A 26,480-nucleotide genomic window follows, 5' to 3' on the forward strand; every position below is an offset into this window, starting at 1 on the left:
TACAATGTTGCTTTAAATGCACATTTTATTCTCTCTAGCCTCTGGTCTTTCATTTTTGTATTTTGTGGGTTTTTTTTTTTTTTTTTTCTGGTTTTGTTTTGCTTTGTTTTCCATAGGGTTTCTCGTGTAGCCCTGACTGTCCTGGAATTCTCTATGTGAATTCAGAGATCCACCTGGCTCTCCCTCCCAAGTGCTGGGATTAAAGACGTGCGCCACCACCCTGGCTATTTTTTTTTGTGTGTGTGTGTGTGTGTGTGTGTGTGGTGTTTTTAATGATTTATTTTTATTTTATGTGCATTGGTGTTTTATCTGCATATGTGTCTGTCAGGTCCCCTGGAACTGGGGTTACAGAAAGGTGTGAGCTGCCGTGTGGGTGCTGGGAATTGAACCTGTGTCCTCTGGAAGAACAGGCTGCACTCTTAACCACTGAGCCATCTCTCTAGAGTTGCTTTTTTTAAAAAATTATTTTTATTTTCTGTTTGTTTGTGTGTGTGTTCACTGACATGTACCACTTGTGTGCAGACTCCCATGGAGGTCAGAAGAGGGCGCCAGATTCCCTGGATCTGGAGTTTCAGGCAGTTGTGAGTTGTCCAGCATGGGTGTTGGGAACCTACCTTGGTTCCTCTGGAAGAACAACAAGTGCTTTTAACCACTGAGCCGTCTCCCCAGCTCCTGGGAGGTTTTTTAAATTTTGTTTGTGAGGCACGGTGTCCTGTGTAGCCAAGGCTGGCCTTGAACTCTGTGTCTGAAATGCCCTCCCTCAGCCTTCAGAGCAGGTAGGATTGTAGGCCCTGTGCCACCGCCTGGTGCCCTTGGCCTTTTGAGGAACCTGATACTCTTGTTGTGTGGGCCACGGCCCTCTGGGTGTGGCAGCCATTATCACCTGAGTCAGAGCAGTTGTGACAGTATCTCCAGGAGACCCTGTTTCCCTCCCAGATGCTTGGGAGATGCTGGCACATAGGAAGGGTGAAAAGTTAGCTGAAGGGGTCCTTCATCCCTGCAGCAGGAAGTCACAGCCCGTGCTGGTGGGATTCTCAGTGCTGCGTCTGTCTTTTTTGTGTGTGTATGGTTTATTTATTTTTATTTTATGTGCAGTGGTGTTTGACCTGCATGTATGTCTGTGTAAGCGAGTTGGATTCTCTAGAACTGGAGTTACAGACAGTTGTGAGCTGCCATGTGGGTGTTGGGGATTGAACCCGGGTCCTCTAGAAGAGCAGCCAGTGCTCTTAACCACTGAGCCGTCTCTCCAGCCCCACTGCGGCTGTCTTAAGGCCACCCTCACTCCGGGGGTTAGCCCACCAAAGCCGTGGGCTCACGTCTCCTGACTCCATGTTCATTCACATGTGGTCAAGGGAAGGGTAACCCCAGCTTGCTATGTATCTGCTCATCTCGTGATCTTTTGGTCTCCTTGGTGCCTGTTATACCCTGTGGAGCTGCTCAGCCCCTGAGATGTGCTAACGTATGTGGAGTTGGTAACATTTTAGATACGCGGTGGTAAATACAATACATTAGGGGAGGCTGGTGTTCAGGAATGGCGGGAAATATAACCAGAAGTAGAAATGGTCTGGTGTCCTTGACTGGCTCCTGATTTGTAGAACTGGCACTACATCACACTGCAGGATGGAGAGGGATGTATGAATATGCACCAAGTAGGCCGTTGCTGTGAGGGGCCGTTTTGGGAACTGTTGGTGCTGTGGCTAGGTATGTGCTATGGCCCTCAATGTAAGTGTCCTGGCCCTCAAGGTTCTGTGTCCTGAGCTTCCTCCCTCCGTATCTTGAGAACCGGGTAGCACATGGGTGCCATCATGCCTGGCTAAAAATGAGTAAGTCAAAAAAAAAAAAAAATGGAAGCAATAAGTAGAAATCGCCATCCTTTTGCCTCAGCCTTCCAAGTGTTGGGGACACCTGCTGCCATGCTGGCCACAGGGGTGTTGTTTCCAAAGCTCCGCCTCCAAGGCTGTCTGATGTGAGCAAAGATGCCAGCTCTCTGTTTTGTTTGCCATGTCTAGGTTACCAGCTTGGCAAGCCGGTCCGAGCCCTCCACGCCAATGGGACAAATGTCACTGCCTTACACCTCTGGCAGCCAGGTGATGTGGTTTTCCTCATTTGCTCCCTGACAGACTGGAGTTGGAAACATTGGTTTATGGCGTGTGGGCAGGGGCTGCTTTTTGTGTTCCTGTGGCTTTTCCCCCTCAAGGATGCTTAGCACGTTATACCTAAAGTCCTGGGTATTCGTAAGAGCGGTTCAGGCATGATTGTGCTGTCCGAGGCCAGCATGCTGCTTCTTGGAGAGAGAACCATTCCCTCTGAACAGTGGGCACCCAGTGCAACACTAAGAGTTGTTCACGTCTGCCAGAAAGGGCAAAGCCCTGCTCACAGGGAGTCACTGAATCTGGTCCAGGAATTCTTGCACAGAATGGTGTCTTTGTTTGGCTTTGAAAAGACCAGAAGGATTAGACCAGTGGTTCTCAACCTTCCTAACCCCTTCAATACAGTTCCTCATGTCGTAGTGACTCCCAACCATAAAAGTATTTTCACTGCCACTTCATAACTGTAGTTTTGCTACTGTTATGAATCGTGATGTAAAGATCCGATATGCAACCCCCAAAGGGTTCATGACACATAGGTTGGAAACATCGGGTTAGCGTAACAATAACCCAGTTTGCGGAAACTGGAAACTTTATTTTTACTTTCCGTTATTGGTTTCGTTTTGTTGAGCCTGGTGTGCTGGCACATCCCTATTATCCCAGCACTTAGGATGTGGAGGCAGGAGGATCAGGAGTTTAAAGTCATCCTTGGCTACAATCAAATCAGGGCCAGCCTGGGCTAGGTGAGACCCTGTCTCAAAAAGGAAAAAAAAAAATAAGACTTTTTGTTGGTTTGATTGAAACTGGGTCTTTCTATGTTGCCCGGGCTGACCTTGAACCGCCATGCTCCTGTCTCAGCCTCCTGGGTACCGCTGAGAGAGTTTCCAGGGAAATCTCGGAAGTAAATCTTGACTTGTATTTAGCAGAACGGTGGGAGACTCATCTTTCTGTTACAGCTGGAAGGGGCTTGTGCACATCAGCCGCTCTGAGACCCGTTTTATTTGGAGAGAATGCACTCGCTGGCTGCCTGCTGGAGGTCGGGATTAATGAGAACTGTACGCAGCTCAGGTGAGTCTCGGTTGGTTGTCAAACAAACAGGGTCTCGGGATGGTTCAGCAGGTGAAGGCATTTGCTGCTGAGGTTGATGATCTGAGTTCAAGACCAGGACCCATGCGGTGGGAGAGAGCTGACTCGTGAAGTTGTCCTCTGACCTCCCCAGGTATGCCATGGTACATGCATACCTGCGTACACGCACACATACGCAAATGCTTAAAAAACTGAAAACAAGGGCTGGAGAGATGGCTCAGGGCTTAGGAGCACTGGCTGCTCTTCCAGGGACCCGGGTTCAATTCCCAGCACCCACATGGCAGCTCACACCTGTCTGTAACTCCAGTTCCAGGGGATCTGACACCTTCACACCAATGCACATAAAATAAAGTTAAATAAATTATTAAAAAAACTCTAGAAACAAGCAAAAAAAAAATAAACAGTTGAATGTCATTTATTTAGGCTTTTCATGATCTCATGAAAGGTTCTATCTAGTTCTAAAATATTTTCATCACCCAAAATGGAAATCTGTATGTATAAGCAGTTACTTTCCCAGGTCTTCTCTCCAAAGCCTCGGGTACGAAGTACCCTGCTTTCTGCTCCTGTGGCTTTGCCTGTTCTGGATATTCAACTGGAATCATGCCCACTCTGCCGTTTTCCATGTCACAGCACACTTTGGAACTCCGTTGGTTTCTATGGTGACTCGTAGACTGCCTTTGTGTCTGTTCACAGCACATCTTGTTTATCCCCCTGGGTTGATGGACAGCTGTGTTCTCTGTTTGGCTGTGTGCACTGCTGCAGACAGGCCTGTACTAGTTTCTGTTTGAATGTGCTTACCATTCTTTCTTTTTTGTGGGGAAGCGGTTTTTCGAGTCAGGGTTTCTCTGTGTAATTGTCCTGGCTGTCCTGGAACTCACTCTGTAGACCAGGCTGACCTTGAACTCAGAGATCCGCCTGCCTCTGCCTCCCAAGTGCTGGGATTAAAGTTGTGCGCCACCACCGCCCGGCTTGAGCAACAAGTGTTCTTAACTGCTGAGCCATCTCTCCAGCTTATACTCACACACATGCACCCTGTTTTTAATGCCAGTTTCTCCAGCAAACTTTAATCTGGGCTCCCAGCAAAGACCAAGTGGCCAGTCTCGGGCAAGGACTTGAGGACAAGCCCTGCTGGCCACTGGCTGAGAAGTGTCGTCTACCTCCCTCGCAGGGAGAACGTCCTCCAGAGGCTGGATTTGCTGATACAAGCAACACACGTCGCGAGGAGAGGCAACTCGGACTATGGCGATCTGAGTGATGGCTGGCTGGAGGTCCTACGTGAGTGTGTGGCCATGCACAGAGGCCTACTGCTGTTGAACCTGGGGGTACCACTCATGGCTCTAGAGCCCGATGTATTTGACTAGGGCTCTCTGCTGCAGGCAGGAAGCATTTCACAGCTCTGCCATGGCTTTTGCTTCACACAGGAAACCCCCATGAGCTCCCTCCAAGTCTGGGCTTGGAGACCTATGGGGAAAACAATATGTACTACTGTTTTGAGCTCCCAAGAATATTGGCATTGAGAGCTGACCTGTTAGTTTATAGAAGCCACTTTGTCAGAGAGTTTGAAAAGATACAGACAACCTAGACCTCTGAATCCATTTTTGCGCAACACGCAGCAGGGCAGATATGGAAAAATCAGATTCATGAGTGCTAGGAAACGGGGAGATACTCTCGTGATCCGCAGAGTTCTCTACAGGAAGATCTGAAAGTGAATCGGACTGAAATGTGACTCAGTTTCCTGTCTAGTCTGTGCAGGGCCCCTGGGTTTGAGCCCAGCACCAACTTCCTCCCAGATCCAAAACCGGTCCACAAAAAGAAACAGCCTGAAAGTGGAGACGGTCACTCGGCTTGAATTGTTCACTTTGTAGGGGACTGAGCAGGGACCGGGGTGTGGCCCTAAGGGGCCTGCCTAGCTCGCTCTCTTGTGACTCTGGGCTTGGTAGTGTTGTTACAGTGCCTCCAGGCAGGAAACTGATTATTTATGTAACCCATAGGAACCAAAGACGCTAGGGTGAGTTTTAAATATCTTTTTTATATGACTTCTGATAGGGCGATGACGATCTAGCATAGCCTGTGACTTTTTTTTTTAATTTAAGAATTTTTTTAATTCATTTTTAATTACATACCAACCACAGATTCCTCTCTCATCTCTCCTGCTCCCTGCTAGCCTTCCCACCTCTGACCCACCCTCCATTCCCTCCTCTAAAAGGGTAAGGGCTTCCATGGGGAGTCAGCAAAGCCTGGTACATTCAGCTGATGCAGGACAACACCCCTCTCCCCTACATCAAGGCTGAGCAAGGTGTCCCACTATAGAAAATGGGCTCTAGAAAGCCAGCTCATGCACCCGGGATAGATCCTGATCCCCCTATCAGGGGCCCCTCAAACAGACCAAGTTACACAACTATCTCCTGAATGCAGAGGGTCTAGTCTGGTCCCATGCAGGTTCCACAGCTGTTGGTCTAAAGTTTGTGAGTTCCTATGAGCTTGGTTCAGTTGTCTCTAGATTTCCCCATCATGATCTTGACCCCTTGCTCATATAATCCCTCTTCCCTCTCTTTGACTGGACTACCGGAGCTCAGCCTGGTGCTTGGCTGTGGATCTCTGCATCTGCTTCCATCAGTTACTGGATGAAGGCTCTATGATGACAGTTAGGGTAGTCACCAATCTGATTACGGGGGTGTAGCCTATGTCTCTTTACTGTGGTCCTGCATTGTCCCCGACAGAATACTTGGGGGCTTTCAGGGACAAGCTTAGACTCTGATCATTTTCTCTGTTTTAAGAAAAGATTTTATTTTTATTTGTGTGTGTGTTTGTGTGTGTGTGTGTGTGTGTGTGTGTGTGTGTGTGTCTGTGGAAGTTTATGCTATATGTGTGCTGGTGCCCTTGGTGGCCAGAAGAGGGCATCAGATCCCCTGGAGTTGGAGTTATAGGTGGTTGTTGGGAACTGAAGTTATATGTTGGTGCTGGAAACTGAACTTATGTCATCCACAAGAGCAGCCCGTGCTCCTAAGTGCTGAGACATCTCTGCAGCTCCAGACACAGACTCTTTATGCTTAGTTTTATTATGTGGGTTGGGAACCTCATTCACCCACACAGAGAAGCATTTAGACACCACCCAGGTGAGTAGTACCTGTTTCTGCTGGGTGGACGTGAGGTCACATAGCCGTGGAGTGACGACAGTCAGAGCTTGCTAGAGAGTGGAGCCTCGGGACTGGGAGCCAGGCCATGTCACCTTCCGTTCCTTAGGGTGTCATGTGTGACACTATAGGATGGCTACTCTTAACAGATGTTTCACTCGACATTCCTGCAGGTGTTGACGCCCCCGATACAGGTGCCGACCTGCCCCTGAGCAGCGCAAATGGCATCTGCCCAGAAGTCCCTGCCCAGCTCACCATCCGCATCCTCATTGCCGAAGCTGGGTCCGTGGAAGGGGTGTCTCAGCAGGAGATCCTCGGCGTGGAGACAAGGTGTGGTCCCCTCCTGAGAGTTACCAAAGTCTAGAGCAGGACAGAGGCTAGAAATGCTCGGCGGGAATCTGCGCGCTTGCAAACGGGGATTGTTAGGGATCTGGCTGTGGTGAGCCGAAGGCACAAACTGTGTCTGAGACTGAACCCGTGTGAGAGCTGCTGCTGTGTGTGGTACTTAACGCCGTGAGCCTGAGTGACACCTGACGACAGAGTGTGGCCATTGGCTGGAGGCTCTGCCAGCACCAGAGGTTCAGATCACGGAACTGTGTGAGGCTTTAGACAGTTTGACATGTAAGTCGCCTCATCTGAGAAATGACGGTATCTGTGTGTTACGTCTCTCCCTCATGTGACAGGTCCCACTTAGCAAAAAGTGATGCAGGCCGTTCAGTTTGGCAGAGTCCCCATGCCGCAAGCTCAGAGAGGGCCTCTGCCTTGTCACCTCCGGCTCGCCCTGCCCTGGGACTGCCTTCACTCTTAGGGACGTCTGCCTCAGTCCTGCAGGGCCAGCACCAGCTCAGCCTCGCTGAGAGGCCGCCTTGTCAAAAGAGATCTGGGCAGACTTACATTTGCCCAGCTGGGTCACATGGTCCTTTCAGAGCCATGTGCTATGGCCAGGACCCTCAACAGCTGTGACAGGCAAGCTCTGGATTCAGACTGGTGTCTTCTGACCTACTGAATGGAGAGTGGCGAGTGGTGTGTCCCCACCTCTAGAGAACATTGGGGAGCAGTTACCAGAATAGGAGGAGGGATGCCTTTTTCCCATCAGATCTACTTCAGAGCGTTGGGATGGAGCCAGTGGCCTCTCTTCCTAAGCAGGGCTCCACCACTGAGCAATACCCCAGTCCCACAGTACCGTTTTGAGAATTCCTTGCCATAATATGTAAAAAACACCTTAGTTCTGTGCTGCGGGCATGGAATGCCCTTGATAAATGGCCAGCTGATAGTAGACTGTTGGAGACAAAGCAATCTTTGCTAAGAGAACCCAGTGATGGGCACAGGGACTGGCAGATTCTCTCTGTGTCTAGACTTGAGAAATGGATGCTGTGACACTTGGATTCCCTGGGGTCCTGAGTCAGACTTCCCCTGGACGGTGGCCACGCTGCCTTACAATCTTCTCCTCCTAGGTTCTCCACAGTGACCTGGCAGTACCAGTGTGGGCTCACCTGTGAGGACAAGGCCGATCTCCTCCCCCTCAGTGCCTCTGTTCAGTTCATTAAAATCCCTGCGCAGATGCCCCGCCCTCCGACGAGGTGAGCCAGTCAGTGGCTGACAGGCTAGCCGGTTCCTTCCTGCTGCTCACTTGTTCTTCCTGCGACCTTCTCGTGTGTTCTTACAGATTCCAGATCAACTTCACAGAGTATGACTGTACCCGGAATGAGCTGTGCTGGCCCCAACTTCTGTACCCTCTGACCCAGTATTACCAAGGTAGGGAAGGCAGGTTCCTGCGTGTTGTCAATTATGTTATGCCAATTAAAACTATCCAAGAGCCAATGTATAAATGTCACAGACAACCTAAAACACATAGAAAGACTTAAAAGAAGAAACCACACCCCTGTCGATGCTTTATTAACTATTAATGGTTATCACAAATAATTAATAAATAATTATCTTCAGAGTCAAGATAGGATACAACTCAGTTGTTACAGGATGGGGTAGGGTCCCTGCAAATGTCACGGCAGGCAGGGTAACAAACCTTGAAGAGATGAAAAAGAAAATTTAGTCCAGCCTGACTTAGCCAGACTGGATCAAACTCTGGGAGTCCGATGCCAGGTGGTTTATTGGCAGCATATTTAAACACAGTACAATTTGGGGGAAAGTGTCCCGATGTAATACAATTCCTGGTGCACAAGGAGACATAATTACATTGAAACCCAACTCAAAGTACATGTCCTTTCTTCCAAGGTAGGGAGAGATAGGCTACCCGTACTAGCTTAGGGGCCTAGGGAAGGATCTGCTGTCGTCTCGGTCATACAAGTAGTATACAGGTCATTTGGGCTATTCCCCATCTCTGGTTCTGGTTGTGGGAGCCTGGTATGGCCTTGCCCTACAGATAGCATAGTTCACCAGGCTGTGAATCACCTCCAATTCCCAGCCTTCTGGATGGAAAAACAGGTTATACGTTCTCTCCTATGAGAGGACAATCCTGCATGCTTAACATTCCTGGTTTCCCTGGGGATCTGTGGGTGCAAGGACCTTTGTGCTCCCAACAAGTCATCTTTTGCTGTCTTTCAGGAGAGCCCCGTTCCCAGTGTGTTGCCAAAGGCCTGATGCTGCTGGCCCTCCTCATGCTGGCCACACTCCTCAGTCATCCTTGGATCAGAATGTGCAAAGGCTGGCACTCAACGCCCGTCTACCATTGAGTTTTCTCCAAGACTCAGAGCATCCACTCAGTGGCTCCCTGTAGGCCTGTGTGCCTCTCTGAAACCTGTTGGTTTGAGACAGGGTCTCACTATGTAGCCCTGGCTTGCCTCTAAATGCACAGGGATCTTCTGCTTCTGCCTCCGGAGTGCTGGGTTAAAAGCGTGTACCACCATACCTGGCCTCTCTGAAACATTTTAATAAACAAAATGTCTATTTTTGTAGAAATGCTTAGTGTTAAGTGAATTTAAATCAACTATCCAGATGTTCAAAGTGGTCCAGAATGGTCCGTCTTGCTGCCCTCTGGTTGTAGGGGAGTTGATGGTGTCCCTGGATGTCAGAGACCTAAGCCCAGCACAAATTCCTAATCACAGGGGTTCTATTTTGATCAGACTTAATGCAAGCATATAAGAATAAAAAAAGAGCCAGGTAGCAGTGGTATACACCTTTAATCCCAGCACTCGGGAGATAAAGCCAGGCGGATCTCTGTGAGTTCGAGGCCAGCCTGGTCTACAGACCGAGATCCAGGACAGGCACCAACACTACACAGAGAAACCCTGTTTCGAAAAACCAAAATAAATAAATAAAGAAAGAAAGAAAGAAAGAAAGATCAGTTGATTGCTGTCTCATATTCCAGAGAAAGGGTAGAAAATGCTTACAAAGGCGCTTTAGATTAGAATTAAATTTTATTTCTTATTATTATTGTGCATGTCTGTGTGTGTTTGGGTGAGCTCAGGTGTGAGTACATGGAGGACAATCTCTGTTAGTCAGTTTTCTCCTCCTGCCTTGGATCTGGGTTGGAAGGCAGGTTGTCACGCTTGTGTAGACGACAGTGCCTTTACCCATGAGCCAGCTCAGCATCGCTATAGTCTTAAAGTGCTGTATTTCTCACTGTGTAGACCAGCCCGGCCCTAGAACACAGAGAGATCCACTTGCTTCTGCTGCCTGAGTGCTAGGATTAAAAGGCCTTCACCACAGTGTCTCAGCCATCCTTCTTAAACAGGCCAGGACCACCTATCCAGGGGCAGCACTGCCCATAATGGGCCCCTCCCACATCAACCAGCAATCAAGATAATTCACCACACACTCTGCTACAGGGCAATCTGCTACAGTGCCACCCCTCAGCTGAGATTCCCTCTTCTCAGGTGACATTATATCATGTTGACAGTAAACACTAACTGGTACAGAGACATTTGAGCTGAGACCTGAAGGAGTCAGCTTTGATGAGGTCCAGTGGGCCAGTGTTTTAAACTGAGGGATTCCAAAGTTCGAGTGTGTAGACCACGAAAAAGTGAGGAGGTATGGCTGAGTAAAAGGATCCAGGACTATGGTGAGAGGTTTGGATTTTATTTGGAATGCAATGAGAGAAGCCAGAGATTTTAAGCATGCATCAGATTGTATGTTATTGCAGAGGTCACATGACAGCTGTGTGGAAGCTGGCCTTGTGGCTAGTGGGATTGCAGAGGCCACACATTGCACCACATAGGGCCTAGTTCCGTGGCTGGCAAACCCACTGTGACAAAGCCAGCCAGTGATGTCTTGGAGATTAACAGAATGCTCTCAGACTGCCTTAGGATGATGGCTGCACCCTGTGTATCTTCACTAAGAACCAAAGGGTTCTATACTTGGAACAGAACTTTATGGCACACAAAGTGGTTAAGACTCTCCTCCTGGCTGGGCCGTGGTGGTGCACACCTTTGATTCCAGCATTCGGGAGGCAGAGGCAGGTGGATCTCTGTGAGTTTGGGTCTACAGAGCTATTTCCAGGACAGCCAAGGCTACACAAAGAAACCCTGCTATGGGATGGTCTGTATGTCAAGTGTGTTGCTGATTGGTCAGTAAATAAATCACTGATTGGCCATTGGCTAGGCAGGAAGTATAGGCGGGACAAGGAGAAGAATTCTGGGAAGTGGAAGGCTGAGAGAGAGACACTGCCAGCCACCGCCATGACAAGCCGCATGTGAAGATCCCGGTAAGCCACGAGCCATGTGGCAAGGTATAGATTTATGGAAATGGATTAATTTAAGCTGTAAGAACAGTTAGCAAGAAGCCTGCCACGGCCATACAGTTTGTAAGCAATATAAGTCTCTGTGTTTATTTGGTTGGGTCTGAGTGGCTGTGGGACTGGCGGGTGAGAGAGATTTGTCCTGACTGTGGGCCAGGCAGGAAAACACTAGCTACAAAACCCTGTCTTGAAACACAACCCCCCCAAAAAAGACACTCCTCCTGACCCCCCCAAACATATATTTATTTATTGGGCCTGGAGAGATGGCTCAGTGGTAAAGAGCACATGTTCCCCTTTCAGAAAACCTGAGTTTGGTTACCCCGTCTAGTGGCTCACTACAACTCCATCTCCTGCGGATCTGAATCCTCTGGCTTCTGCAAGTCATGTGCATGCGCGCACACACACACACTCCTTAAAATAATAAAAATCCTTTTAAAAGATTCATTTATGTGTGTGCTTGAGTGAATGTGTGCAGAAGCCTATGGAGGTCAGAAGAAGGCGTTGCAGGCGTTTGTGGGACACCTGACCTGGGTGCTGGGAACTCCAAAACTTACTGCAGGAGCTGTAAGTGCTCTTCACTCCTGAGCTATCCCCTGACCCTAGGACTCATACAAAGACAACAACCACCACCAAACTGCTGAAGTTATTAAAAGTTCTTGCCTGGCATCTATGAAGTCCTGGGGTCCATCCCCAGGCCACACAGACCCAATGCCATAGTGCTTGCCTGTAATCTCAGCACTGAGGGTAAGAGGGTGGGAGGTTGGAGGCAGGAGGATCAGGAGTTCAAAGTCATCCTTAGCTACTTAAAGAGTTTGCGGCCAACCTGGGATACATGGGACCCTACCTCAAAAATTAAATAAATAAATAAATAAATAAATAAATAAATAAATAAATAAATAAGTGGGTCTCCCATCCACTGGTGCATGGTCCCATACCCATGCACACCTGGGCAGCATTAATTGGATTTATCGGATCATCACAAAAAAAAAAAAAAGACATGAAATGAAATTGATTTGGATTGTTTGAAATGTTTTGGAATACTGTGGGAGTTGGAAAGGGAAACGGGATGAATATGATATTTTTGTTGTATACATGTATGAAATTCTTCAAAATAAAGAAAGTAAAGAAGTCCGCGGGGCGCAGTGGTGCACACCTTTAATTTCTGCACTTGTAGGAAGGATGATCTCTGTGAGTTGGAGGTCAGCCTGGCTTACATAGTGAGTTCCAGGACAGCCAGGGCTACATAGTGAGACCTTGACTCAAAAAGAAAAGTGTGTGTGGGGGGGGATCAAAGTCTTAAAAAGGGCCGGGCGTGATGACACCTCCTAGGCAGAGGCAGGTGGATCTCTGAGTTCGAGGCCAGCCTGGACTACATAGTGACAGCCCGGCTACATAGACTGTGACTCGAAAAAACAAAAGTCTTCCAAAGGTTCTGGCTGCACTGGGGCACACCTACAATCCTGGCACCGGGGAAGCTGAGGCAGGAGGATTGCGAACTCCAGGCCAGCTTGAGCGCCACAGCCAGGTCCCCTCTCAACAAAACTAACTCTACCCCAGCGAAACAACAAACTCTAAAAAGCGGCTTAGGGTCAACCCAGTTAGGGTTCCCGCCCTCCTGTGCACCGATTGGACGAGCCGTAGTGACGGACGCCCACAATCCCGATCGTTCATTGGCTAGCTTGCGATGGGCGGTTCCCCGGGGCGGAACCGGAACCGGCTGCGGCGGTGGGCGGGGCGTGGCGGGTAGCTGTGGCGGCGGCTGAGCGGTGGCCGCGGTGGCAGCGGTGCGGAGCCCCATGGTGCCGGTGCGCGGGCCGCGGCGGCTGAGCGAGGCGACGCCGCCATGGGCTCCCTGTTCCGCAGCGAGAGCATGTGCCTGGCGCAGCTCTTCCTGCAGTCGGGCACCGCGTACGAGTGTCTGAGCGCGCTGGGCGAGAAGGGCCTGGTGCAGTTCCGAGACGTGAGTGTCCCGCGGCCTGCGGGCCTGTGCAGCCCAGCGCTGGGCGCCGCCAAAGTAGACTGGGCGCCGCGGGGACCCGGGCCGGGAGGTGGCTTTGCAGGGTGGCCAAGGAGGGCCCCTCCGAGGAGGTGGCTTTTGAGCCGAGACGCGAATGGGGCAGGAGCTGTCAGAGGGAAAAGAGGAGGGTCTCGGAGAGGGCTTTGCAGGGTAGTCAAGGAAGACCCCTCCGAGGAGGTGATCTTTGAGCTGAGATCGGGATGGAACAGGGGCTGCCAGTGGGAAGATGTAGAGGAGGAGGGTACCCAGAGGTGGTTTTTGCTGGGTAGCTAGGAGGGGCCCCTCCGAGCAGGAATAGGCGAGATAAGAGAGGCCCGAAGAGGGATGGGAAAGTGTGACAGGAGAGAGAGCTTTTGAGTTTTAGACTCCTGGGTGATGATGCACCGGCGTTGTTGACAAGTGACAAGGACCTGGGTCATACACAGTCAGTATGTGTGGAACGGAGGCTGGTTCTGCAACTGTAATAACACACTTTGCGAATGCAGCCATTGGCTTATTTTCAACCTCTGCACGCTACCAACCTCCAAGGGTCAGGACCTTGCCCAACTTGTTCTTTCCTCGTTTCCCACGAGTGGCACGGGGCCCTGGCATTTATTGGCGTTAATAAACAATTGTTGGGTGAATACATAAGCTTTTATTGAGTGACTTCTGGCTCGAGGGGGTGGGTGGCCCTCAGTGAGCAAGGCAGGTGAAGACTCTGTGCTCTTGGAGTTCACAGTCTGGGAGGATGCTGGGTAAACACTGGTCATGAGCTACCAGGATAAGTTCTATGGAGGAGAAGAACTGTGGAGAAAGGCAGTCACACAGGCCCTGATACCTGCTGATGGAGTCGAACCCAACCAGTTTGGGCTTCTGGCCATTTCTCTGTGTTTTTCTGATGGGTCCTTACTCTCATGATCGGACACGGGTGGTCATTACATTGTCATGGGGGGCTCCTGGGTGACAGGTGAGGGCACAGGCAAGGTGTGGTGCTCTTCCTGGGTCCCAGAGCCACTTGGACTACAGCCCTTGGATCTTCGTATCTGACAGGTAGGGTGTGGTACTGTGAGTGGCACCAGAAAGATCCAGGCAGCAGTCGCAAGGGAAGTAGGCTTTTATATCAGGTCTATTTGTTCCATCCTGCTAGGACTCAGGCCAAGACACTTATCACGCTTCAATCTCAGGGGCTGAACAAGCGCTGTAATCAGCTCAGGGCCTCAGGTTTCACTGAGTACTGTTACGTGAGATCCAGGGTGCACTCAGGTTCCTTTTAAACGGAGAGTTGATGGAAGAGTAAGTGCTGCCGACCTTTGCAGGAGGGAAATAAAATGAGTGTGCTTTGCCGAGTCTTGAGGGGTGCTGGGTGTCAGGTGCCTGTAAGCTTGGGCATTGCTGTTAAAGTTCATGGCAGGGGTCCCAAGCTCATTGATGGGGTGGGATCACCAGCCCTTTTTTGACTTATTCGGGCCTTTCTGCTTGTCTTCCTTGGAGGGGGTGGGGCAGCTGACAGATTTTCGTAGTGACTGAAGTGGGAAGATCTGGAAAAAGAGAGGCTGTGGCCCTAAAGGAACGGGTGGGCTCAGTTCCATCTTTACTGTGTGCACAGCTTTCCTTCTTGGCCCTTTGATTGCTGGGACTGGAAAGACAGTGAATGCTGTAGCTTGCCTGCTCTCCTGGGTTCAGCGCTACTCGCACAGACTGCATCTGGAGCTGGGCATGGTGATGCAACACTCTTGAGGTTGAGGCAGGAGGATGGAGAGTTCAGGGCTAGCCTGGGCTCCATAGGGAGATATCTCAAAAAAGGAAAAAGGAGACTGGAGGGATGGTGTAGCAATTAAAGAGCACTTAGTGCTCTTGCAGAGGACCAGAATTCAGTTCCCAGCACCCATGCCAGGAGGTTCCCAGGGGTCTGCCGCTCCAGCTCCGTTGGCTTCTTCAGGCACACTGCACTCATGTGCCCTGACACAAACACATACACAGAAATAATAAAATAAATCGTAAAAAACAAGAGGGTCTGTTGAAATGTACTTTTACACCATTACTTTTGAATTAAAGTAACTGCAGCCTTAAGTGAAGTGCCCCCCCCCCAAAATAAAACAAACAAACAAACACATTTTGTAACCCACACAGCAAGAAAAACTGACTGTCTAAGCTGCTGCTGCTACTGCTGCTGGGCGTTTGTATCCTTGTGGCAGGAGCACCCCTCTTCACAAAAGATCCTCCTGTTGGGTTAAGAGTGCAGCCACTGGGGATAGGAAACTGGCACGTAGAGCTGCAGGCAGGGCTGGTTCCTGGCTCCTGGTTCCCACTCTCAGTTCCACAGCAGCCACTGTGTCTGATTCATCTGGATGAGAGTGACCTCCAGAAGTGAAAGGGAATGAGACAGAGAAGTGCCACTCCAGTTCTGATCTTTCTTCTGCTTAACGCTTTAATAGTTGAGAATCCCCCACAAGAGCTGAGGCTGCGTGAGTGGCTGCTTCCGTGGCTGCTTCCGTGGCTGTGTGAGCAGTTGCGCACCAAGTCTGGTTGTGGAGTCCAGTGCAAATGCTGCAAATCAGTACAGATGCAACTTGTACCCTAAATGCCTGTCCTTGTAAATGACTGTTAGAAAAGTAGGGTATTAGCTGGGCATGGTGGCACATGCCTTTAGTCCCAGTACTTGGGAGGCAGAGGCAGGTGGATCTCTGAGTTCGAGGCCAGCCTGGTCTACAAAGTGAGTTCCAGGACAGACAGGGATACACAAAGAAACCCTGTTTGGAAAAAAAAAAAAAAAAAAAGGAAAGAAAAGAAAAGTAAGATATTGCTGCTATTGTTAAGAATACTGTATGTGATTCAGGAAGAAATTAACATGTTCACTTTTCAACTCATTATAATCTGATTTGTTTATTTATCTATTTGTTTATTTAGAGGCAGGGCCTTGAACACCAAATGGACTTGGGAATGACCTTGAACTTCTGATCCTCCTGCCCCACCTCCCAAGTGCTGAAACTATAGGTATATGCCACCACACCCAGTTTTATGTGCCTCCTGGGTGCTGGGCAGGCACTCACCAACTGACCTCCCTCAACAATTTCCTGTCATTGAGTTTTTGATGTACATGTTCTCTGAGTCTGAGGTTGCTGTTTTTATAAGTTTTACATCCATATTCATATTTGTCTTTAAATCTATGGCTTTTTATGGGTTACTTCTGAGCCAAGGGCTATTGTTCAGGTGTTTCTGGTGGCAGTGCCAACTTGCTGTCCAGAAAAGCCCTGTCACTTCCCCTTCATCGTAGCTGATGACATTGTACACCTTCCAACCCTGTGGCAGTACTGTTTTCCTTCAACAGAGTCTACCTTAGCTCAGTGACCCCAGCACCAACAAATTTTAGACTAGACAGATATAAATAAAATTTAATGTCACCAGGCCTGCATTTGATCCCACCATCAAAATGTTTTAAATAATTAGATTAATAAAAACAAATTGAAAATTTTAGGAACTTAAAACAAAATTTTCTTCCTTTTCTCAGCTCAACCAAAATGTAAGTTCTTTTCAAAGAAAGTTCGTTGGCGAGGTGAAGAGGTGTGAGGAGCTAGAGCGAATATTGGGTGAGTTTGTCTCCGTTGTAATAATTAAGTGCTTAGTTTAGTATAAGCTTATCGGTTTCTTTTAGAAAATATGGACAAGAGAAAGGAGAGAAGTAGCTGGGTGGGGAGTGGTGGCGTGTATTCATTGTTCCATAGACTGTAGAAGGAAGGATTTTTTACATGACTGTTGTGGGCTTTGTCTCTCACTTAATGGTCCTTGCTGGGACATCCCTTTTGTGTATAAACTTAGGCTCTTCATTTTTGATGGCAGCTGAGTATTTCTTAGTATTGATGTGCCATGGTTTATTCAGCTAATCCTGTATAGTTTGTTTTATAAGTTAAAACCTTGTGTACATGTTAAAATATTACTTAATTTAAGCCCTTATTTAGGAACAAGAAAGGCAGGAAATGGCTTGATATCACTTGGTGTTTTTGCAGGGCTTCCTTTGTGAATGGGTTGGTTAGGTTGGTGTTCTCTGCTTAGCTGTTACAAGTCAGTAGCCCCTGGGACTTCCTTCACCTCTAAAACCTGTAAGAGTTACCCCAAAGTAGTCTGGGTGTAAGAGTCTTGACTTTTAGAATGAGTTCTGATTATTAATAGTTACTTGTTTGTTTTTTAACGAGGGATTTTTTTTATTCTTTGAAAATTTCATACATATATACAGTGCATCTTGATCATATTCATCCCTCACTCTCTCCCTCCAGCTCCTCCTCCTTGATTCTCCAAACCCTTCCCTCTCCTAACTTCCTGTCCTGTTTGTCTTCAGTGACTTACCAAGTCCAGCTAGTGCCACCCCTATGTTCGTGGGTGTGGACATGGGCAACTGACTGGTGGTCATAGCCCCCTAAGTTAAGGACTCTGCCTACCCTGGTTGCTGTCAGTTGCTAATAACTCTTCAGCTAGGAGCTCCCCGTAATTAGAGATTTCTTTTTCCTCCCTCCCTCCCTCTCTCTCTTTCCTTCCTTCTTCCTTTTTTTCTTTCCTTTTTGTTTTTTTTGGGGAGTAGGGTGGATCAGGATCTAATGTAGCCCAGGCTGGCCTCAAACTCAGTATGTAGCTGAGGTGGACCTTGAACTACTGGTCCTCAGCATTTTTCTCTCAAGTGCTGGGATGACAGGCCTGAGCCATAAGACCCAGCTTTTTTTTTTTTTTTAAGATTTATTTTTATTATTTTGGTTTTTCTAGATAGGGTTTCTCTGTATAACAGCCCTGGCTGCCGTGGAACTCACTTTGTAGACCAGGCTGGCCTCAAACTCACAGCAGTCTACTTGCCTCTGCCTCCCAAGTGTTGGTATTAAAGGCGTGCACCACCAGCACCCAGCATATTTTTATTATTTTCAATTATGTGCATGTGTTTTTCTGTGTGTGTGTGTGTATGTGTGTGTGTGTGTGTGTGTGTGTATGTGTGTGTGTGTGTGTGTATGTGTGTGTGTGTGTGTGTGTATGTGTGTGTGTGTGTGTATGTGTGTGTGTGTGTGTGTATGTGTGTGTGTGTGTGTGTATGTGTGTGTGTGTGTGTGTATGTGTGTGTGTGTGTGTGTGTGTGTGTGTGTTCCTGAGTGCAGATGCCCTTGGAGGTCAGAGGTGTGTTGTATCCCCTAGAGCTAGAGTTACACATGGTTGTGAGCTGCCCAGTGTGGGAGCTGGGCATTGAACTTAGGTCTTTTGGAAGAGCAGCCTGTGCTGTTGAGTGATGAGTCATTTCTGTAGCCAACACTTGAACTTTTAGTTAAGAGTTTTTAATAACAATAAAAATTTTTTTTAAGATTTATTTATTTATTATGTATACAATGTTCTGTCTGCATGCCAGAAGAGGGCACTAGATTTCATTACAGATGGTTGGGAGCCACCATGTGGTTGCTGGGAATTGAACTCAGGACCTCTGGAAGAGCAGTCAGTGTTCTTAACCTCTGAGCCATGTCTCCAGCCCCCACAATAACATTTTTTTTAAAAAGATTCATTATTTTTAATCATGTGTCAGTGTGTGGCTATGTACATATAAGTGCAGTGCACAGGGAAGCCAGAAGAGGGCATCAGATCTTCTGGGACTGGAGGTAGCATTTTGAGCTGCCTGAGGTGGACGGTGGGAACTCAGCTGGGTCCTCTGCAGGAGCAGTGCACGGAGCCGGCGCTCCAGCCCTAATAGAAGGTTTTTTGTTTTTTTCAAGACAGGGTTTCTCTGGGTTGCTAGTTGTTCTGGATCTCGCTCCGTAGACCAGGCTGGCCTCAAACTCAGAGATCAGCCTGCCTCTGCCTTCCGAGTGCTGGGATTAAAGGTGTGTACCACTATATCCAGCTTCCAGCCTTAATGTTGACAGTAACTTTTAGTCATGTGAAATCTCTTGCTTAGGGTGCTGGTATTTGTGTACTAATAGATTGTGTGGTGGAGTGACATGGCTGTCAGGTTCCCTCTGAGGACCCTGTAGGGAGTGCCAGCCTGCCGCTTCTGTGAGGGTCCAGTCTGCACCTTCAGTGTGTGTCCAGTCTTCCACAGGAGCAGGTCCCCAAGCATGTTTTCACCTGGGTTTTAGGAAGGAAAGGAGCTGGGGAGCTCTAGCCAGTGTGTGCCCGTCTCTGGAAGAAGCTGCTGGAGGTGACAAGGACAGGCAGGGTCTGCACATCTGATCCCAAAGGGTCACAGTGAGACTGACTGTGCATCTTATTTTCACAGTGTACCTGGTACAGGAAATTACCAGAGCTGATATTCCCCTGCCTGAGGGAGAGCCCAGTCCTCCTGCACCACCTCTTAAACACGTTCTAGAAATGCAGGTAACTCTCTCCTGACGACGCTGTCAGCAACAGTCCCAGGGCTGCCTGGTTACCTTCACAGTGCTCGACCTTCTCTGCCTCTCTGTCCAGAGCTGTGGCCTGACGTAAAGAACAGTGGTGTCGCTCGCACACCCTCAGTGAACCGTGGCTCTGTTTGTCTGGCTGAGGAGGGCTGCTGCTGGAGAGGGCTGAGGAGAGTTTAGTCGCTGTTGTGTGGTGGCGGGTTGCAGGATTCTCACTCAGGGATTCCCCATCGCAGCACACCTGCCATGTGCCAGCGCTGGGGGCTGCAGGCCTGGGCTTCCCGCTCTTCCCGCTCCAAGCTCCCATCAGGAATTCAGCAGGCCAGGGAACACCTGAGTGGTTCCAGGTAGCTGGCATATCGAGTGAGGATGAAGGATATGGTGCCGTTACCCCAGCTCTCCAGTGAACACTGGGTGGTACCTGAGGCTCCAGACTATTTTTGTTTTTTCTTTCTTTCTTTCTATCTATCTATCTATCTATCTATCTATCTATCTATCTATCTATCTATCTATCGACAAAGTCTCAGTATGTAACCCTGGCCGGCTTAGAACTCATTTTGTAGACCAAGCTGGCCTTGAACTCTTAGAGATCTATTTGCCTCTGGTTCTGAGTGCCTGGATTAAAGGCCTGCACCAGCACACCTGCCCTTCTAGACTTTTCTGGTTAGGGTTTGGCACTCAGAAGAACTATGCTGGTTCTTCCTCACTCTTGAAATACTGGCGTGGCGTTGCCAAGGCCCTCCTGTGGCCTGCTGCTCTGTCTGTCTGGGAGGAAGAAGCTACACCACACATGGCGCCCTCCCAGCAGCACTGGCAGTCCTCTGGTTTGGCTGATGGCCTGGTTATGATGGAGCTGTGGACAGCGCCCGGTTAGGACGTACTATGGACAGCGGGCTGCTGAAGGTTGGGGTGACGCAGAGCGCAGAGGAGGAGCAGGGGGCTTTGTTTTCAATGAGTTTGCCTTGGCTCGGTGGTTTGTTTTGTGGTTTTTGTTGTTGTTTTTTCTGAGACTGGGTTTCTCTGTGTAGTTTTGGTGCCTGTCCTGAATCTCAATCTGTAGACCAGGCCCAGGCTGGCCTTGAACTCACAGAGATACGCCTGGCTCTGCCTCCCAAGTGCTGGGATTAAAGGCGTGCGCCACCACTACCCGGCTCAGTGGTTTGTTTTACAAAGTCTGTGTCCATTGTTTGAATATGTAAGCGAGCAGGCTAACCTGGTTATAAGCACCGAACCTTACATCCTTAGTTGTCTGGTGAGACCAGCAGAGACTTCTAAGCTGGCGGCAGGAGAGCATTCAGAAACGATGATCTTGTGTTGATTCCGTTGCACACAAAAGAAAAGGAGATTGGATGTGTGGGTGGACAAGCAGCTGAAGGGAAGATGCCAGCAACGGGGCTGGGGGAGGGGCATCTGGGGTGCTGCAGCCTCAGGTGTTGATGGCAGGTGGTGTGGTCGCACCCTGAACTAAAATAGGTGGTGGACCTTGCAAGCTTGCCGTGTCCTTACACCCTGTCCGGCACAGTTGCATCTGGCTCTTTGCCGCCGCTGCCACTGCCGGGCACTGTGGCTTTCGTAGCCTCGGTGACTGTGGGGTGGTGGGGAGGGTGTCACCCTGACTAAGCCTGCTCTCAGCTGCAGCTCTGTCGTTGTAGGAACAGCTGCAGAAACTCGAGGTGGAGCTGAGGGAAGTCACCAAGAACAAGGAGAAGCTGCGGAAGAACCTGCTGGAACTGGTGGAGTACACCCACATGTTGAGGATCACGAAGACCTTCCTTAAACGGAATGTGGAGGTACATGCCGGCAGGAGGAAGCACCCCGTGACAGTCCCCTGCCTCTGCCTGTGGTTGGAGTTGTGAGACAGTCTCCCCGTGCAGCTTGACTCGAATCACTGATCCTTGTGCTTCCTCTGCTGCAGTCCTGGATTAAAGCCGGCTCAGTCACACTGCAAGCACCCTGCCCACCGAGCCATCTCCTGGCCCTGCTAAAATTTCCTTTTTTGTTTTTGAGACCAGGTTTCATTATTAGACCGGGTTGGCCTTGACATTGGAGTGATTCCCCACCTCAGCCTTCTGAGCTCTGGCATTTCAGGCCGTAGATGTGTTTCTGTTTCCTTTGTTTCAAGTGAGACACCAGCCTCTGCTTTATTTTAGGCTGGGTTATGTACTTCTTCCTGTGTTGGTGGTTTTAGCCGAGACACTACTTTCTACCATGAGATGCTTTCATTTTCAGTTGAGAAGAAGGTTTTTTGGTTGTTTTTTTAACCTTTAAAAAAACTGTTAGCCGGGCAGTGGTGGCGCACGCCTTTGATCCCAGCACTCGGGAGGCAGAGCCAGGCGGATCTCTGTGAGTTCGAGGCCAGCCTGGGCTACCAAGTGAGTTCCAGGAAAGGCGCAAAGCTACACAGAGAAACCCTGTCTCGAAAAACCAAAAAAACAAAAAAACAAACAAACAAAAAAAAAAAACTGTTTAAAATGTTTTACATTTACTTATGTGTATTGATGTTTTGTCTGCATATAGATCTGTACACCACGTGTGTGAGTTGGAGAGGGTTGTGAGCTGCCGTGTTGGTGCTGGGAATCCAGCCCAGGTCCCCAGGAGGAGCAGTCAGCACTCTTAACCCTAAGCTGTCTTTCCGGCCGGCCTCTATTTTATTTTATTATCTTATGTATGTGGGTGTTTTGCCTGCACACCAAGTGTACAGATAGAGGCCTAGTACCTTGGAACTGGAGTTACAGACAGTTTTGAACAGAGATGTGGGTGCTGGGAATGAATCCAGGAATTCTGGAAGAGTAACAAGTGCTCTTAACCACTGAGCCATCTTTCCAGCCCTAAGCAAAGTGTTTTATGATCATGAGAAAAAAAAAAAAAACACAAAAACTTTGTTCTTCCAAATGACTGTGAGCAGAGGGGGCAAGAAGACCTCCTTCTGCGTGAAGACTGGTCCACAAGGGTGCTGGAGGCTTAGTGGGCTGGGGTGTTGGTGTGGGTACCCTGAGCGTCACCATATGCTCAGAGCATCTCAGCTATGGCTGCTCAGCCTGCACCACGTTGGGCTGTGCATGGGAGGGAGCCCATCCCTTCTGAGTCTGACCCGAGATACGGTTGCTGTCTCTTGAGCTGGGACAGCCTCACTTAGAGCCACTGTACGTGTGGATGTTGCCCAGCAGCTCACCTGACAAGCTTGGCAGAGTGTCTTTCCTTATGGGGCAGTTTCCTGACTCAGGTGTCATTCGTACCTGGTGCTCAGGTCATGCCTCTGTGGACTTGTCTGGAAGCTTGTGAGGGTGGAGTCTGTTAACAGTGTGCCTGCTTCCGTCTCTTTCCAGTTTGAACCCACTTATGAGGAGTTCCCCGCCTTAGAGAACGATTCTCTGTTGGACTACAGCTGCATGCAGAGGCTGGGCGCCAAGCTGGGGTAGGTGACAGTGAGCACCAAGCCCTTCCCGTAGAATAGGAGACATGGGCCATAGTGCGGGTGAATGGGCCATTTACAGCCTGGGATTGGCCCAGAGTGAGCGTCTGTCCGAGAACACTGGGCTCCTGTACATTGGACTTAATCCCACACACAGTATTGACGTAGCTGAATGCCGTGGGGATTTCTTCTGTTGGTATATTGAGTTGGAAAGAAGCAATGTCTGTGTTGCCCAGGGCGGACTCCTGTGAGCCCGACAGTGTTGTCACTGAAACACCAGGTCCTGTGGAGGAAGCACAGGCTTCTTCTGAGTGATGGGGTTTGTTTGTTTGTTTGTTGATATTTTCTACATTTATTTACTCATGTGCCAGAAGTCAGAGGACAACTAACCGGAGTCAGTTCTCTCTCGTCACGTGGGCTCTGGAGTTAAACCTGGTTCTGTTTGTGAATTATGTTTCCGGTGGCTGCTTCTGTCTCTGTTCCTTTTTCCTTTGTTGTTTCTTCCACATCCTCATCCTCTTCTTCTTTAGACAAGGTGTCATGTAGCCCAGGCTGGCTGCAGACTCACTATGTAGCTGAGGATGACCTTGAACTTGTGACCTTTTGCTTCAGCCTCCCCGGTGCAGGGATGGCAGGTGTGCCGGGCACTGCCGTCTGCTCTTTCTGCTTGTCTGACCCAGTGAGAGCTCATTTCCTCGGGGGTCTGCGGCTCTCTTTGTTTTAAATTTTACTTAATTCTTGTTTGTTTGTTTGTTTGTTTATTTGTTTCTTTGAGACAGGGTTCTCTGTGAAACAGTCCTGGCTGTCTTGGAGCTCACTTTGTGGACTAGCAATCCTCCTGCCTCAGTCTCCCGAGGGCTAGGATTAAAGGTGTGCACCACCATCGCCCAGCAAATTTTACTTAATTCTTTTTAAATTCGTTACTTCCTTTTCTAAAATTTTACTTAATTTTTTTAAATTTATGATTTTCTTTTCTTTATTTTAATTAAAAAAATGTTTATGTGTATGATTGTTTTTGCTTGTTTGTATGTCTGGATACCGTGAATGTGCCTGAGGCTCACAGAGGCCAGAAGAGGCCATCAGATCCCCTGGAACTGAAGTGATAGCCCGTTGTGAGCCACCTCGAGGGTACTGGGACTTGAACCCAGGTCCTCAGGAAGAACAGCCAGTGCTCTTAACTACTGATCTATCTCCTGCTGTTTTTTTCTTTCTTTCTTTCTTAACATTTATCTCGTGTGTGTGTTTGGGGTTGGTGCATGCATACCATGGTTCGCATATGGAGACCAGAGGGCAACTTTTCAGGGTTGGATCACTTTCTACTAGGGAAGGTCAGGCGTGGCTATAAGCGTCCTCGCTCATTAAGCAATCTTGCCAGCCCTCTTTTTCTTTTTTGTGGTTCTTGAGATGAGACCCAGAGCCTAGCACTTTCTAGGCAAGTGCTCTGCCACTGAATTACATCTCCAGCTATGGCTTTTAAAAAAATTATCTCATATCCCTGAGTTCCTTACTTGGGCATTCAATAAAGTTTGGTGTGAAGTTATGTTCCTTTAGAGAGACTTGTCACATTCACAGGTAGCTGGGAGCATTGTTAGCCCAGGCTCATTTTTAAATCATAGAACAAAGTTTTTATTGGTGTTTTAAATTTTTTTAAATTTAACTTCTGGAATTAACTTGTGCCAAATTCCTGGCTGCATTCTGCGCTGTGGCTGTGTGTTCTCAGGGCAGACTTCTCCTGTGTCCAGAGCCGCAGCCGATGTGAGCATGTGTCTGCGAAGGCTCCTTCACCTCCAGCTCCCACTCCCTTAGGGGCAGGATCTGTTCCCTTGGGCGGGAACTCTGGCCGTGGTGGGTTCTGCCCCATCTCCTCACCTGGCCAGAGCCTGGTGCTGTCATCTTCCACACTGGCGTTTCCAGGGTCACAGTCAGGATAAGGGGCAGAGCAGCTGGCTATCTGGTTTGGTCTTGAAGTTCCAGGACTTTCCCCTCACTCGAGGCTCAGCTGTCCGTGGAAAAGGCAGCTTCCACACTGTGTTGTCTAGCACATGAGCACCTTGCCGCTTGACGGCTCTTAAACCAGCCTGGTGGCTTGCGGGAGCTGGAGATCTCCGTCCCCTAATGCCGGGCTCTTCGCTGTCTCACAGATTCGTGTCTGGCCTGATCCAGCAAGGCAGAGTTGAAGCATTTGAAAGGATGCTGTGGCGGGCCTGCAAAGGGTACACCATCGTGACCTACGCTGAGCTGGATGAGTCCCTGGAAGATCCCGAGACGGTGAGTGCCTGTCCTAGGCAGGGGCTGGAGGATGGCTTTTCTAGAACCCTGGCCTCGCCTGTGTACACACTAACCCTACAAGTCTCTTATCTGGGCTTTCGGACCCCATCTCAGAGAGCAGCAGCTCCGTGTCTAAGGTTCAGGCCAGAAGCCTCAGGACACCACCTTGTCCCCCACCCGCTCTATCCCCAGACTCAGAGGCTGGACTCAGGACAGGGAACAGTCCGGCTCCTGCTCGCCCCTTGCTCAGCCCCTTCCGGTTGGGATCTTGGCTGCACTTTTCTTGCCTCTAGGTTGTAGCAGCCCCCACCTGTACACCCCACCTTGCCCTGGTCCCTCCCAGCATCCAGCTAGCTCTTCCAGGGCTTCTCACTCTTCTAGAATCTTCCAGTGGCTTCCTGTTTACACAGCAGAAAGCTCCGAGCCCTGGGGTGGCTTGAGCCTTGTCCGTCCCCAGCTACTCTGTTCTTCTGGCACCCTGTCTGTCTGTGTTCAGCGGCTCCCCCTCTCCAGCGTGCTGCTGTGTGCTTTTCCTTTTGTGCCGCCGCCGCAGGTCTTTCCCTGGGCCCACGCGGCTCTCCTTCCCCTTCATGTCTCTACACTTGACAGTCCTCTCTCCTGGGGCCTTCTTTCCTACCTGCTTAAGATGGCCACACACCCTGCCTCACTGCCCCTCCAGCCTGGCTTTCTCTGTAACGTTCGCGCCATCCCGTCAGCCTGCCCATAGCTCCCGTGGCTCACTGCTGTTAGCCTTGGCAGCTCAGCCGCGGCTGGCAAACAGACAGAGCCCCTCCAGCTGTGTCCCCAGTGCCGGGGACTGAGCCCGGCCCTCGGTCACACGAGGTGAGCTCTGCACATCCCAGCACAGCTTCACAGAAGTCTGTTTGGTTAACGTTTGTAATGATGGTTGGTTCTCGTTAGTCACAGAATTGTGCTGTTTGAAGTCACTGTAGACACCCAAATAGCAAGTATTATGGGGTGTCTTGTTCTGGGGGCAGCCTGGGCTTGCTCCTCCAGGGTCTCTGTCACTCTTCATCAGTGAGCCACGTCTGGCTCTACTTTGTGTCTCTTTGGACTGCTCGTTTACCGGGCATTGTTGACTCTTGGGAACTGCACTCTAACTGGTGGTGAGCGAGGCTTTCCAGATTTCCAGAAGGCTGCTCGACTGGGTTCTAGATAGCTGTGTTCCTTGGTGGCCATCTTAGACAGTCCCATCACCAGCAGAAAGCACATCCGGGGACGGGGTGGCAGTAATGGAGGAAGGCACTTGGTTACAATATGAAAGCCGACCTGGGAGGAGGCAGAACTTGGCCTTGGGCGTTCACCCACTTATTGGGGCGTGTGGCTCTGCAGATGCCCGTGACCTGGCATGTGTGCGAGCTTGGGGGTTGTTGGTGAGCGGGTGAGCTGCAGTCCTGGATCTGTTGTCGTAAGAGCACCTCACC

At 49.5% G+C, this 26,480-nt stretch overlaps 2 protein-coding genes across 2 annotated transcripts in view; both read left to right on the plus strand.

Annotated features, from left to right (window-relative positions):
* Tctn2 (tectonic family member 2) overlaps positions 1 to 9,223 on the plus strand; it is a 26,432-nt gene extending 17,209 nt beyond the window's left edge. The window contains exons 12-18 of the mRNA XM_059249383.1: positions 2,010 to 2,087; positions 3,044 to 3,155; positions 4,342 to 4,448; positions 6,481 to 6,637; positions 7,762 to 7,887; positions 7,974 to 8,062; positions 8,870 to 9,223. Of these exons, the coding sequence (XP_059105366.1) occupies positions 2,010 to 2,087; positions 3,044 to 3,155; positions 4,342 to 4,448; positions 6,481 to 6,637; positions 7,762 to 7,887; positions 7,974 to 8,062; positions 8,870 to 8,997 (797 nt within the window). The 3' untranslated portion in view covers positions 8,998 to 9,223. The remainder of the gene's footprint in view (positions 1 to 2,009; positions 2,088 to 3,043; positions 3,156 to 4,341; positions 4,449 to 6,480; positions 6,638 to 7,761; positions 7,888 to 7,973; positions 8,063 to 8,869) is intronic.
* A 3,513-nt stretch (positions 9,224 to 12,736) lies between these two features.
* Positions 12,737 to 26,480, plus strand: part of Atp6v0a2 (ATPase H+ transporting V0 subunit a2) — a 32,992-nt gene continuing 19,248 nt past the window's right edge. The window contains exons 1-6 of the mRNA XM_059248744.1: positions 12,737 to 12,960; positions 16,505 to 16,583; positions 19,235 to 19,332; positions 21,008 to 21,145; positions 22,682 to 22,770; positions 24,909 to 25,035. Coding sequence (XP_059104727.1) covers positions 12,844 to 12,960; positions 16,505 to 16,583; positions 19,235 to 19,332; positions 21,008 to 21,145; positions 22,682 to 22,770; positions 24,909 to 25,035 — 648 coding nt within the window. The 5' untranslated portion in view covers positions 12,737 to 12,843. The remainder of the gene's footprint in view (positions 12,961 to 16,504; positions 16,584 to 19,234; positions 19,333 to 21,007; positions 21,146 to 22,681; positions 22,771 to 24,908; positions 25,036 to 26,480) is intronic.

This window comes from Peromyscus eremicus, chromosome 23, assembly GCF_949786415.1.
Source record: "Peromyscus eremicus chromosome 23, PerEre_H2_v1, whole genome shotgun sequence".
Classification (NCBI taxonomy): domain Eukaryota; kingdom Metazoa; phylum Chordata; class Mammalia; order Rodentia; family Cricetidae; genus Peromyscus; species Peromyscus eremicus.